Genomic DNA, 15873 nt, shown 5'->3' on the forward strand with positions numbered 1-15873 from the left:
GTTAACGAAGTTTTACTCGCCACATAATATTAATTTTTAATATGTTTGCTGTAGTTTTTTTTTTTTTTTTAGCATTTAGTTACAATTTAAACTTCAAACTGAAGTGAAATTTTCCTTCCTTAGGTCATGTTCATCTGCTTTCACGGTCCAAGATTATATAATAGTATTTTAGATCTCTCTCTCTCTCTCTCTCTCTCTCTCTCTCTCTCTCTCTCTCTCTCTCTCTCTCTCTCTCTCTCGAGTTTTAAGAAAAACACTGCTAGGCCAGAAGGGCTGAGAATACAGGTAAACTTCATGCGCAGTGTCGTGATAAGGTGGAGGCAGGAAGGTCAAATTAATGGACACGAGGTGTGTGGACGTGTGGGTGTCAGGGTGTCGGGGCGTGGCGGCGGGAGAGGAAGGAAGCAAGAGACGCACGGTACAGGAGGAGTAGAAAGAATGGCGGGTGTCGAATTGCAGAGCTGGTGTAAAGGAAGGAGTAAGGGAGTGGCATGGGCGGGTTTGTATCGAGGGTGTGGAATGCTGAATCCTGTTATTAGGCAAGGGAGGGAGAGACGGAGGGAAGGGAGCAAGCCCCGTGTTATAACAAGGCAAGGGAGGGAGAGACGGAGGGAAGGGAGCAAGCCCAGTGTTATAACAGCTGAGTCGAAGAGAGAGTTACGAGCAAACGTAAACAATTTTATTTTTAGAAGTTGAGTATTGTGTGAGAGGCAAGGGCTATCATGACTCCGAATATTCAGGTATTCTTGCTCATAAGAAGTACTAAGACCTTGGCAGCACGTACAGGCGCACTGTATCACTTTGATAACTGCCGTACTAGTAATGTTAAAAAATCATAATGTTCTGCGTCTTCCATTCATCACTGCCGTTACGCCACGTCATGCATCACCGCCACTAATCATTACTCACTGCCTCTCCAATATAAACACTTTTTGCAGAACATCAAACAACCTTGCAGCACGTCCCTGCCACACGTTCATACTGCCGGGAACTCTCCGCCACACGCTTCTCGCCTACCCATGCTATGGTATGATTATGAGAGAGAGAGAGAGAGAGAGAGAGAGAGAGAGAGAGAGAGAGAGAGAGAGAGAGAGAGAGAGAGAGAGAGAGAGAGAGAGAGAGAGAGAGAGAGAGAGGCATGAAGAATGCAGTGTAATAGCATTCTTCAGTGATGTGGGCAAGGGGAGGGAGAAAATATATGAAATACTGGAGGGAGACAAGAAGAAAGATAAAAAACAAAAAAGTTTATTAAGAATGGCTAGAGAGACCTAAAGGACCTGAATGATCATACCGTCACCAGTAAATCACTGCACATAGGTATCGTAGAAAAGAAGAGTTCCCCACATAAAACCGAACCTTACCTAACCTAACTTCATTATACTAACACCAACATACGAGTACAATAATAATAATCTAGCGTAGGAAAGATACGTTCCTTACGCAACACTTACAGCAAAGAAAATAATTCTTGGAAGCAGTGATGTAACCCCTTACTTCCTTGAAAAACTCCTATAATGACTGCATTTCTTATAAACAGGAAAGTAACATTATACCGTGACGGCAACAAGATCTTGTCTCGTACCTCCATCACGAGCCACTTAAGACGGGCCTGACAAGTAAGTAGTCGTGGAAAGATACATACCACGCTAACGGAGAGCAAGATTAACGGCACAGTAATGATCATTATTCACCAGCGAAAAAAGCTTATTTTTGCAAGTATCCTGAAGTGTTAGAAGAGTCAAGTGGCGCGTAACACAAGACCATGTTGTGTTGGTAATGGGCAGAGTGTGGACAGCTGCATCCATCCACTTGTCTGCTATCTCGGATCACCTTTATATCGTACGTCTTGTTGCTTTCTACACTCACACCCCCTCAGGACACAATGTAATGTGCTAGCTAATTAAATGCATCAGTTCCAGAAGTGCACGTGTACCCGCCTTCCCCGCGAAACACACACACACACACACACACACATACACGAAACTACCTCAAGGATATATATATATATATATATATATATATATATATATATATATATATATATATATATATATATATATATATATATATATATATATATATATTATGCTACATATAAGAAGTGTTGGAAATAAAACATATTATATTCTATCTTATCACTTCGCAACTTTAACTCAATTAAATCCAATTATTTTCTATGATGAAACTACAAATTTTATTTAATCAACGCATAATTGTGTGTTGCAACCAACTGATAGTGAAAATGTAAGTTCTGGCCTTCAGCCATTCTTGTTTCTCTCATTAAGATTGAATTTATTTGTTTGTCTATATGTTTTATTTATTTTTATTTTTTTCATTAGGTGAGTGTTTTCGGCACCTTCACTACTGTATGGCAGCGAGAAGGAAAACTGAGCTAAACGATTATGTAAAACACTCATTCTCAAAGTGTGCCGCGGCGTGCTAGTGTGCAGCCATTATCTTGATGTGCCGCGAAAACTTGGGTAGGATTTTGATTTGCGTATATAATATAATGAAACTATTGTAAATTGTAATTTATATTTAACAAGGGTGACTAATTATTTATATATATATATATATATATATATATATATATATATATATATATATATATATATATATATATATATATATATATATATATATATATATATATATATATATGCATATATATGCATATAAAAGGGTAGGTGTACTGCAAAAATATTAGTTGTTTCTTAGTGTGCCGTCATACTAAATAGTTTGAAAACCACTGATGTAAAGAATGACACATAACATCTTTTATCCAACTTCTTCCTAGTGGTCTTATCCATTATTACACTTGTGTCGGTTGGTTGAGTTATTATTACCAATTACGTTACGACAGTGGGTGGGAGAGCCGAGATACAAGATAATGTGAGGCACGAGACAACATATTTCATCTTTATTTTATTTTTTTTACTGGCTTCCTCATAATTGACCTTGTTATATCAATTGTCCTGAAGCTCCAAGTCATGCGATCCTGAGTGTTTCTTACTCCTATTCTTCAGAACTCAATGGATTATCAAAGATCGGTAGGAGTCGTGCAGTAAAAGATTTTTTTTTTTTTTTTTTTTTTTTGCAGTCCCCAAATTTTTGGGTATGCCGTTCCTTGCTCCGACGCGTGATGGTGTGAGGTCCACACCCCAATCATCTCATTATATCGGCGGGTCATATGTTCTAGATTAATGTTTACAAGTCATTCCTTTATTTCTTATTTATTTATTTATTTTCTTTTTTTTTACCACGTCATCCTTCCCATCTCTTCGGGGCCATAATATAGCCTCGTTGTTGGGACTCATTAAGTAAGGCATTCAATTAGTCTTCGTTCCCATTTCCGTATCAACAAGCGTATCAGAGGCGCTCGTGGGCCAGGAGTTCAGGAAGTCGCCACTCGAATCAAGTTCAACCTGGTGAGCTGTTTCTATGTACTAGTAAACCACAACGTCAGTCTACGTATGTATTACTCATGGCTTCTACATTCACGCTTCCCATCATAATTCGCACCCGTTAATTTACAGACATTAAGTAGGTTACTGTAATACGAATTAAGGTAAGGATAAATGGAAAGGCAAAACATTTTATCACTTCTTTCCAAACGTTTGTGTTGTTGTTGTTGTTATTGTTGTTGCTGGTGTTGTCTTTGTCTCTTTTTTTTGTTTCTTGAAAACATCATTAACTGCCACCTCCAGGAAGACTCATCTACTTGGAAGGAAACGCATTCACGTCTCCTGAGCATACCTGACAAGTCTGTTGTCAGCGGTGGAACAATGCTTCCCATTACAAGAAGCAAGCCACAGGCGCCCTTCCTCACTTGACCAGATATAGCACAAATTAATTTCATCTCCTTTACCTACTTTATACCGACAAATAATTGATATTTCGATCATTACACGAGAAAATGTTTCCTTCAAACAACAGAAAACTGCCCTTTTTATTTTTATATACAGATGCGGTAAATAGTAGCCAGAAGTCAACTCAACTGACGCACTCACTTGCACTGTTGCTTAGCTTTTCTCTCGACCTTAAGTCCTTTCATCTACTGGTAGTTAAAAGATTGTTATCAAATCAGAGGACATAGAATCGAAAGAAGAAGAAAGAAAGAAAGAAAAAATAATGTATGATAATGCTATTACCAGTAGATGGGTTAGATAGTTTCTCATTATTTTTTTTTTCTATGGTCACCTCCCACTGACACATGTCACTTATCGCAAGCTTGCTTCAGTTTCGAAAAAAAAAAGAATGTATTGATGTTGAAGATGTCACAAAAGACAAAGCACAGCCCGGTTGACCATGTTGAAGCCATTGCAGTAATTCAAGTAACGGTTTGAATTCACTCACTTATTAGCTTCCATCACGTAATTTCGTAACGATCACGGCATCATGTTACTCAAGACCGGCCTCCTGCAAGTACCACAATAAATATACATTATGCATGCACTTAGATCATGAATATCTACCTAATCCACCTGCGTAAATGTTTCAATGTATACAAATAAAAAAAATTGAATATACAATAACAGAAGGGCGCCAAATTTTTTTTTTATTATCTTAACGAGGTGACGAGAATATTCATATTAATAATTTCAGAAAATGTTAATTACTCAGTTGCTCATCACATCTGTATTCATTTGAACTGCTGTGACAGAGCAGCCTTGGCGAAAACCCTGGTCGAGGGACGGAGAATGAGGCTTCCACGGCCCAGCAACCAGTCTCACTGTTACGTAACCGAAAATGGTCTTCGCCACGGTAAACAAATTCAAGAGCAAGTCCACAACCCTGTGAAACACAACGCGGCTGAGGAAAGGCGATGCAATAAGCAGGTAGCGGCGGTGAAGTTGACTAACGGCTCATCTTCATCGAAGGGCTAGTAGTTTTCGAATATATAAAATCGTCTAGTCGGTTCATGCTTGTCCATTACCCCGGCAGTGTTGTGGGTACTGGGTTGAGGATTTCCCTAGCGTGAGGAGAGATGTCGCAAAAAAAAAAAATAAATAAATAATAATGATAATAGTAGTAATAATAATAATAATAATAATAATAATAATAATAATGATAATGATAATAAATAAATGAATTATATATATATATATATATATATATATATATATATATATATATATATATATATATATATATATATATATATATATATATATATATATATATATATATATATATATATATATATATATATATATATATATATATATATATATATATATATATATATATATATATATATATATATATTATATATATATATATATATATATATATATATATATATATATATATATATATATATATATATATATATATGTGTGTGTGTGTGTGTGTGTGTGTGTATTAATGATGACGAATAAGTGAACCATTGCCCGTATGATAATTTGCGGGCTAGCACGAATGATACCCACTTATAGATATGGCGTCATGACCAAGGCCACAGCACCTGGCAGCCCATGATCCTGTGTCATGTTGTGACGGCATAACGTTTGCCAGTTTCGTTGACAAGTAGTAATTACCTCAAGATGGATATTGGGATCTTCATTATATTTTTTCAGAGATATACACCCGCCCAAATAGATATTTTTTTCTTTATAATTATTATTTTCTCTCTAAGCGAATATACAGTTCGTGAAAGCAAAGTTTCAAAGCTACATTTTTTTTTTATCTTTTTAATAAAAAGGATATCAGTCTGAAGAAGTGGAGCGATATCGGCTCTCTTTTAATCCTTTCTGAATACATGATGAACGGCATTTCTAAACTAAACTGAACGACGCTAAATACCAAACTACTCTATATGATGATACTTACTACCGAAAAGTATGATGATGATCAAAATAACAATCTTGAACGGTGATAAGGAAACCTCCTTCATAAATGCCTGCACAACATTCAGATTGTTTTAGGCTTTGCAACTTCTGTCATTATTAGAGAGAGAGAGAGAGAGAGAGAGAGAGAGAGAGAGAGAGAGAGAGAGAGAGAGAGAGAGAGAGAGAGAGAGAGAGAGAGAGAGAGAGAGAGAGAATCAGAAAAAAACACACAAAATATATTCCTCAGAAATAAAACACAACAAACGTGACGCCCCTAACAGTGCGGGCGACAAGCGCTTGACTACTTTTGCACTTGCAAACCATGAAGGATGCCCCTCTGATTTAGGTGAACTACGAAACGCGTCAAGGGGCGAGACCACCTTGAAGCATTGTACATGAGGTCCCTCAGAGTGGTGACCAGCTCTCCTTCCCCTCAGGACACCAGGGAATGAAGAAAACAGTAATATATTCGCTAACACTGACAACGCCGACACAGTTCATCTAGTAGAGAAAATAAGATACAGCAGCAAATAAGCAATAAATTTCAACCCTTCTGGACAAAAAAGATAAACAGCTGATGTTCTGAGTTAAAACGAGGTATGCTATATTGTGATTCGCGGTCTCTCTCTCTCTCCCTCTCTCTCTCTCTCTCTCTCTCTCTCTCTCTCTCTCTCTCTCTCTCTCTCTCTCTCTCTCTCTCTCTCTGCAAACACCACAAACACTAAGTACTTATCATGCAAATCATTTCCTCACATTAAACGAAATTGCTTTCAATATACAGTCCTGAACATTAAAAGAAATTTTATTCAATTTACAATATGAGTAACAAATCTATAAGGGATGGACGGGTTGACTGCCGATCTACAATGTAAGCCAATACCAATGCATCACTTTCAGAATTAAACTGGCCTGCCTGGTAACAATTTCTTTACTAAACTTTTTTTCTTTTAAGAGACAATTAAGTGATATCCCTAGGATCTCTGTATCCCCTGGTCAGCCTCCTTTATGCAAATAAATAAATAAACAAATAAATAAATAATAATAATAATAATAATAATAATAACAATAATAATAATAATAATAATAATAATAATAATAATAATAATAATAATAATAATAATAATAATAAAAATGTAAAAATACAAGTACTGTGACGTCTGAACAAAAAGAGGGTGTTGGTGAGAGTCCTTGAGGATTAGGCTTAGGAAACCTCAATCTATGTAGGTCGTGGGTCTTTAGACAGGCAGCAATAAATCAGGCGCCTGGCGGAGCATCCCAAAGGTTCAGGAGTGACTCAGCAGGGCACACACTCTTAACGCCTCATGCTCTCCCTAGGTAGTGGTGGTGCTGATCTGAGACGGTCCTGCTGCAGCGCCAGTTTTGGTGCCTGTTTCATGCTAAAGAGGCTGGCCAAAGGAAGCAGAAAATGACGTTTAATCGCCAATCCCTAAAAAAAAAAAAAAAAAAAAAAAAAAAAAAAGAGAGAGATTAAACAAAAAAAGAAGCAACCGCGTTGAAAAGTTTGATCCTAGAGGCATTTCGATGTTCTTCTGAAAGTTAAAAAGATGGTAAAACAAAATCAGGAGATGAGGCAAAGAACTCCAAAGGGGAATTTAGGTCCCGACTCTTTCAGCGCCACACAATGTAGTACGTAAAACCAACTTCGAAGTTGCTATCGCGAAGTGCTGTCTCCCTTGCACCAACCACCGGAGAATCAGTCTGGCTGTTACACATTCTTGCGAGTTAACTTTTCTGAGGGCACGACGAAGAGAAGCCCTTGGTGTACTCAAAACTTTGCTTACAAAAATTTGCGATATATACATATAAATAATTGTATATACTCGTATATATATATATATATATATATATATATATATATATATATATATATATATATATATATATATATATATATATATATATATATATATATATATATATATATATATATATATATATATATATATAATATATAATATATATATATATATATATATATATATATATATATATATATATATATATATATATATATATATATATATATATATATATATATATATATATATATATATATATATATATATATATATATATATATATATATATATATATATATATATATATATATATATATATATATATATATATATATATATATATACATATATATATATATATATATATATATATATATATATATATATATATATATATATATATATATATATATATATATATATATATATATATATATATATATATATATATATATATATATATATATATATATACCCGTCAGCCAATCAGAGACCAGGACGGGCAGCGGGGTGACAAGCCTACCGGTATAAATGCAATCAGCTTGAGCCATTCTCTCCGACACCCTCAACACGGATAGACCTTCGCTACTGAAGAAGGGTCAAGGACCCGAAATCGCGATCTAGCGAAAATGACTAGCTTCGACGAAGTCATACAGCCAATTAAAAAAGAATATAAGACAATCATAAGATATAAGGAAAATATCTTAAGAAAAATAATAAATGCTCAACTAGCTATCACATTCAATGATATATATATATATATATATATATATATATATATATATATATATATATATATATATATATATATATATATATATATATATATATATATATATATCCGCGACGGTTCATGGGCCTACTCCACATGAACAAGGAACTGTGTAACTTTGAAGAAGTGTCGCGGCTTACCCTAACCTGCAGGCTTGCCCGGGGACTAGTAGGAGATTCCTTGTAACCAGTTGGGGGCAATAAGCAGCAGGAAAGGACTAATTAACAGTTCCGAAGAGCCAGGATAGGCCTAGCAAGCCACTGGTGTTACAGTTTTTGCTCAAGAAACGCAGAACGTGCCTCGGAATCGGACTGACCAAAGGGTAACGAACCGGAATGGAACTGGACATGAAAATAGGAAACAAAAGACAATAAAGATTGCAACGTTAAACTTGGCAACATTCAAGGATAAAGAAGAGGAAATAATAGAGATGATGAAGGAAAGAAAGCTGGAAATCGTTGGATTATGTGAAACTAGAATCAAAGGGAAAGGAGAAAAAACATTACATGAAAATTATAAGATCATATATAGTGGTAATGAGGATGGAAGACATGGGGTTGCTATAATGATGTCACCACTGATGGCAGAAAGGATGGACAGTATGGACTGCAGAAATGAGAGATTGATGGGTATAACGTTAACTATAGAACAGACAAAAATTAGTATTATCCAAACATATGCTCCACAACAGGGCAGAAGTCTGAGGGAGAAAGAGCAGTTTTATGAAACTCTACAGGAAATGACAGAAACAATAAGACATCACGAGAATGTCATTGTCATGGGAGACATGAATGGACATGTCGGACAGAATAGAGATGGAGTAGAGCACGTCATCGGAGAGTTTAGCATTGGCGAAAGGAACCAGGAGGGAGAAAGAATAATAGATTATTGTGTGATGAATAACATGTCCATTATGAATACTTATTATAAACATCAGGAGAGCCATAAATGGACATGGTATCGGTGGAATGCAGCACAACAAGGATATACTGAGAGGTCAATGATTGTCCTGTCTCTCACCAACAAGAAAAACATATTTAAAGATGTTAGGACCATACCATCTGTGTCCTTAGACTCTGACCACAGGTTGGTGGTGGCTAAATTGAAAATTGTAAAACCAAAGGAAAAAGTCAAGAAAAAGCAAGAGATTCAAACTGGAAAACCTCAAGGACGAAGAGAAGAAGCAAGTACTGCGGCAACTGGTAACATTACGAAAACCAACCGAACTGGAATTGGAAGAAATGAACATAGAAGAACAATGGAATAAATTCAAGAACACTGTGTATGGGGCAGCTGAGGAGACAGTTGGTATTAAAATCAAATATGAAACCAAAAAGAAAAGTACTGCATGGTGGACTTATGATGTTAAGGAAGCAGTCAAAGAAAAAACAAGATCTTTCAGAAAATGGATGAAAACAAGAAACATTGAAGATAGAGAAGATTACGTAGATAAACGAAACAGTGCAGAAGCAACCAAAAGAGCAGCCAAGGAGGACATGTGGATCAAGATTGGACAAGATCTAGAGAGAGACGTAGAAGGAACAAGAAAATTATTGTATAGCATGGCTAAGAACTATAGGAAAGGAAATAACGAATCAACATATGCAATAATGAACAAAACAGGAGAACTACTAACAAAACCACAGGAGATTGAAGAAAGATGGAGAGAATACTTCCAAGAACTTCTAAATGTGGAGGATGTGGAAGTGGATGAAGAGCGGAATCTAGATATACAGGAGGAACAAGGAGAGAACCCAAATGAGATCAGTATAGAGGAAGTGAAGGAGGCACTAAAGAAGATGAGAAGCGGCAAAGCCCCAGGGGACGACGAGCTCCCTATAGAGCTATTTAAAGCTGCTGGGGAAGAATGTGTAGAGTGGATGAGGTACATTTTCAGTAATGCGTAGAAAGAGGAGAAAGTGCCCCATGACTGGCACAAAGCAATAGTATGTCCAATATATAAGAAAGGCAGTAAAACAGATTGTGCAAATTATAGAGGTATATCCCTGTTATCTCATGTTGGAAAATTATATGAAAGAATAGTTGAGAAAAGATTAAGAACCTGTGTCGAGGAGAACCTAGGAATATGGCAGTATGGTTTCAGGCCCAATAGGAGCACGACAGATCTAGTGTTCACTTTAAAGTTGATAATGGAGAAGAGTTGGGAGTGGAGCATTGATAAATATGTGGCTTTTATAGATCTGGAAAAAGCCTTTGATAGAATTAGAAGAGATTGCTTGTGGAGAGTCTTACAACATCAAGACTACGGCATAAACTCTAAACTGATACGAGTAATTAAGAGTATATATAAGAACACGGAGAGCAGAGTCAAGAACAGAGAGCTGGAGAGTGAATGGTTTAGCATTAAGACAGGAGTGAGACAAGGGGGAGTGCTCTCTCCTTTGCTATTCATTATATACATGGACAGTTGCCTGAAGGAAGTGTGTGTAAGGGAGGATAAAGAGATCACGCTGGCCTATACAGATGATGTCGCTGTCGTGACAGGAAGCCAACAAGATCTTCAAGAGGCCATGACAAGATGGAATGATGTCTTAAATAGGGAAGGAATGAGAATGAACAAACAAAAAACAGAAATAATGAAAGTTGGCAGAATAAAGGAGGAATGTAATATTTACATAGAAAACGTTAAACTGAAGCAGACCGACAAATTTTGTTATCTGGGAGTACTTTTCGACGAGGAAAACAGACAGAATATGGAAATTTTAAATAGAATACAGAAGTACAATGCAAATGTCAGTGCATTGTATCCCATACTTAAAGATAAGAATATTCCAACAAAAGCTAAAACCATAATATTTACAACAATACTAAGACCAGTACTTCTATATGGGTCAGAAACTTGGACACTGACAACAAGAACATCTTCACAAATACAAGCAGCAGAAATGAGAGTTCTGAGAATGATCCGAGGTGTGACCAGACTTGATAGAATTAGAAATGGAGAAACCAGAGAGAGATTAGGGATAACATCTGTACTGAAGATAGTTGAAAAGAACAAATTGAGATGGTATGGACATGTCCAAAGAATGGAAGATACAAGATACGCAAGGAAGTTTCTGGAATGGGTTCCTTTAGGCAGGAGGCCGGTGGGACGACCTAGGAAGCGATGGATGCAGGGAGTTGAAGAAGCTACTGAACGAAGAGGAAGAAATCTACAAGAAATAACCAGAGATGAGGATTTCATGGATAGAGACCTTTGGAGAAGATTCGTAGAGGCCGGACACTGACAGGCATTGCCTACCTTGCGTCTGGTGAGAAAAAATATATATATATATATATATATATATATATATATATATATATATATATATATATATATATATATATATATATATATATATATATATATATATATATATATATATATATATATATATATATATATATATATATATATATATATATATACTCGTATATATATATATATATATATTTCTTCGCCTTTGGCTCTGCCGTGTGTTTGTACATCTGATATCAGAAAATAATATTTTCATCTTGTTAAAGAAAAATTCATATCCTGTGTAAAGAAAGATAATTTTCACCGTGTCTTCAGAACTTTGACACAATCAAGAAAGCAGTACTATCTTTACCGTGTGATCAGTACTCTAATGTGACGTACAACCATAAAATGTATTAGATACCTCTCCCTGCGCATATCTGTAGCGGGACACCACAGACGTAATCATTGCGGGCCTTTTAAAGCAAAATAGATTTATTGTCAGAATACATGGGAAATTTTAATATGCTTCCACGGTAAGTGCTTATTAGTTAAAGATAAAGATAATCCACCTTATTAGTTAAAGATAAAGATAATCCACCTTTCTGTTTATTTCGAAAGTCTCCCAGTGTTTGGCTGTCTTTAGACGACACGACCACACAATTACCTTCTCGCTAATTTACAGTGAACACTAAATTTTTTCATAACAGAAAATACAAATAAAAGGAGGCATGCGTTGCATTCGCAAAGACATTCTTGGTTTGAACTCTGTGCTCACTCTCCACCCATCGCAATGTCAACTGTATAACTTGGCCAGCCCATAATGGCGATTCGTTTTTTATAAGTCATAAAAATTGACAAGGCCGTGACAGTCCCTTCAGTCTAACAATGACATATGAACAATTACACATCCGCAGATGCATCAACAACTCGCTTATATATATATATATATATATATATATATATATATATATATATATATATATATATATATATATATATATATATATATATATATATATATATATATATATATATATATATATATATATATATATATATATATATATATATATATATATATATATATATATATATATATATATATATATATATATATATATATATATATACATACATATTGTCAATTATAAGCTAGTAAACATTCCAATAAATCACCAAAATTTATTAAACTATTAGAGTCTAAAAATATTCCAACAATCACAAACTGTTTCACGTTCACAACATATTACACTAAAATTGTACTATATGTAAACATAATCAACCAGGCATACGAAAAGTTTCAGAATTGTTGCATAGAAACCCTAAAGTATACCACCCGTTATTCCGCACGCCAACCTGAAAACATCCTATACATTAATGTAGTACACATTTATCTTTTCGTTAATTACCACCAAGTTCTTACAGCAAAACTTACACAGGGTCCTTAAAATATTCCACCCTTTACCACAATTCCCGAAGTAACAGTGAAGACAACAGGCAAGAAGGCAAAGACAAGAACATGGGTTGAATCTTAAGTCTAGTCTTTCTTGGTAATGTACGCCCGCACGGGGCAGAAATCTGTGACAAGACGAACCCCTGATAGGCGAACGCTGCAGAATGATCAAAACATGGAAAGGAAATGGACAAGTAGCGGGTAGCGAAGATGTATATAAAGAGGAAGAGGAGGAGGAGGAGGAAGAAGAGGAGAAAATTAAGACAGAAGGGAAAGAACTGACAGGCAGACAAATTTAAAGGCAATCTACAGGTAGATAGCTATAGCGGGAGGAGAACACACACACACACACACACACACACACACACATACACACTGAGAGAGAGAGAGAGAGAGAGAGAGAGAGAGAGAGAGAGAGAGAGAGAGAGAGAGAGAGAGAGAGAGAGAGAGAGAGACCTGTGCATTTATCAAGATAGAAATACTAAACATACTAAACAAGAGTCAGACACACTAACAGACAGGCTCACTAACTGACAAAGACGATTAAAAATATTAATACATAAACATAAAATCAGCTGTGGTTAAGTAAAGAAAGAGAGAGACAGGGAGAGCTTATGAAAAGAGAGTTTATTCAGTCAGAAGCAAGCAAGGACACACACACACACACACACACACACACACACACACACAGCCAAAAAGTGACACCCAATAGATTACATCAGATGATTCCGACCATTCGATAAGTAAAAATATTCTAGAGATGATAACACTTACATGGAAATTCATCGCTGATAAATAACTAAATTCTTTCTACTAGGCTCCATTTACTTCGTTCTGTCTAAATCAACTAATAAAACAAAACTAGTAATGAAGTAAAATCATTGTACCTGCATTACGAAAACCTTGCCTTGAGAAGCCCTTTATGTCATTCTAGACTAAAGCATACTTTATAAGAGGCACCCGTATAACAACTTCCCCTGTACGCTTTACCCTTGTCGACGTAATGCCATACGTACACAAATATCACTGAGGTTTAAATAATTCATTATTATCACCTTTATGATATACGGCATCTTCCCAGCCGCCCTCTGACTAACGTACCAGCTTCACCTCGACTAATCGTGCATCACCAGATATTATCCTGCATCACTAGGCTTTGCTCTGCCACATCCCGCCTCACTCTGCATCACTTCTATCACTTGCATCACCGCCTTACCCTACATCACTCCGCCTCACTCCTCGTCACCCGCTGCGCTAGTAGAAATAAGAAAAAAAAAAATGTCAGTGTCGTATCGCGATTTTATCGGATGCAGAATCACCCTACTTCACTTGTTTCTTCATATATATATATATATATATATATATATATATATATATATATATATATATATATATATATATATATATATATATATATATATCGTTTCATATTTACTGAAGCGCAATGGCGATTGTATTCTGTAACTCGAAATATATATAAGGCATGTTAAATAATGAACGTCAACATACAAAAAAAAAAAAAAAATGCTTGTAACATAAGGGTTTTTATTAGATTTTAATTTTTGTGTTCCGCAACACCTTACAAGCAACACTAAGGAAATACGCCCAAATGAAGAGTTTTGTTTGATAACCTGCCTCGGAACTACTACTTCTCTGCAATAGCAACTTTCTTCTTTTTGCCTTTCTTTCTCCTAACTTTCTGGATCGCCAGCGTCCACACTAACTGAAGAGATTTCAACGAGACCGATGTTGCAACTACTTACCATGGTGTTGACTCAACCACCGCCTAGCTCTGTGAGGACATGTCCCTCCTGGTCAGGCTCACTCTCCAACGCTCATAAAACAATCTGTAGCAACAAAACACCTCCAACAAATGACCGACTAAAACTTCCGCGCGGTTTTTGAGACAAATACTGCCAAAACCTTTCACTGAAGGTTCACATGTTTCAGCAAGAAGTCCTGCGACAACACAATCGCACAGCACGTAAGGGAAACACGAGTGTGGTACACATCTGGTAGTCAGCCTGCGCAGCGGCCGAGAACTGGTTTGGCTCCTCACAGAGACCGGACAGAGACCGGACGCCCGCACTCCACAAGCTGTTGCGTGACACTACTGCTCACCAGCCGCCTCGAGCCCTCTCGACCCAGCCTGAATCCAGCGCCACCTGCCAAGCCTGCCACCCACTGCCCTGCCAGCCTCCTCCCAGACCTCTCTGTTTAATCCTAATTATTCACTCCGTTGGTCTTGAATTATTTGCAGGTACAAAACAAGCGTATGATAATTTCCTGTGCATTTCTGCTCCCACTTAGCCGGGACCGCCCGTCCTTCTCGTCCTCCCAGCTCTCAGCTCTCCACGATATGATAAATGACCTCCGATTGAAAAAATGGAGAGGAAAATATTGAAGAAGAATTCCGAAAAAAAAAAGGAGGGAAATCCCCAAACAAAAGAAGAGTTAATGGCCTCCTGCTATCGCTACCCACCACCCTGATGCCGCTCCGCGGAGAGGACGTCCACCCCTTCCCTCAAACAACACTACCCGCTTCTCTCGTGGAACTGTTACCTATAAGATATGATCGTATGTTTGTTTAAAATCTTATCTTTTTACACTCCTCTTTTCCCAGACTCTCATGGGGAAAGCTGGGCACTGCAGCTACAGTAAATTTCTCCCTTCGTCATCACCAGCAGCAAACGTCTCCTCCTCGAATGGGGTTAGAGACAACCGGTCTTAACGATGGACTTTTTTTTTTATTATTA

At 36.5% G+C, this 15873-nt stretch overlaps 1 protein-coding gene across 4 annotated transcripts in view; it reads right to left on the reverse strand.

The window, feature by feature from the left end:
* LOC135114285 (lactadherin-like) overlaps window positions 1-15819 on the reverse strand; it is a 273601-nt gene extending 257782 nt beyond the window's left edge. Inside the window, exon 1 of one of the 4 annotated variants that reach the window (XM_064030172.1) lies at window positions 14881-15819. In XM_064030172.1, the coding sequence (XP_063886242.1) occupies window positions 14881-14883 (3 nt within the window). In that variant the 5' untranslated portion in view covers window positions 14884-15819. The remainder of the gene's footprint in view (window positions 1-14880) is intronic. The other 3 variants (XM_064030169.1, XM_064030170.1, XM_064030171.1) reach the window with 3 other exon arrangements.
* Window positions 15820-15873: the final 54 nt, after the last annotated feature.

The sequence above is a fragment of the Scylla paramamosain genome, chromosome 27 (genome assembly GCF_035594125.1).
Source record: "Scylla paramamosain isolate STU-SP2022 chromosome 27, ASM3559412v1, whole genome shotgun sequence".
Taxonomy (NCBI): domain Eukaryota; kingdom Metazoa; phylum Arthropoda; class Malacostraca; order Decapoda; family Portunidae; genus Scylla; species Scylla paramamosain.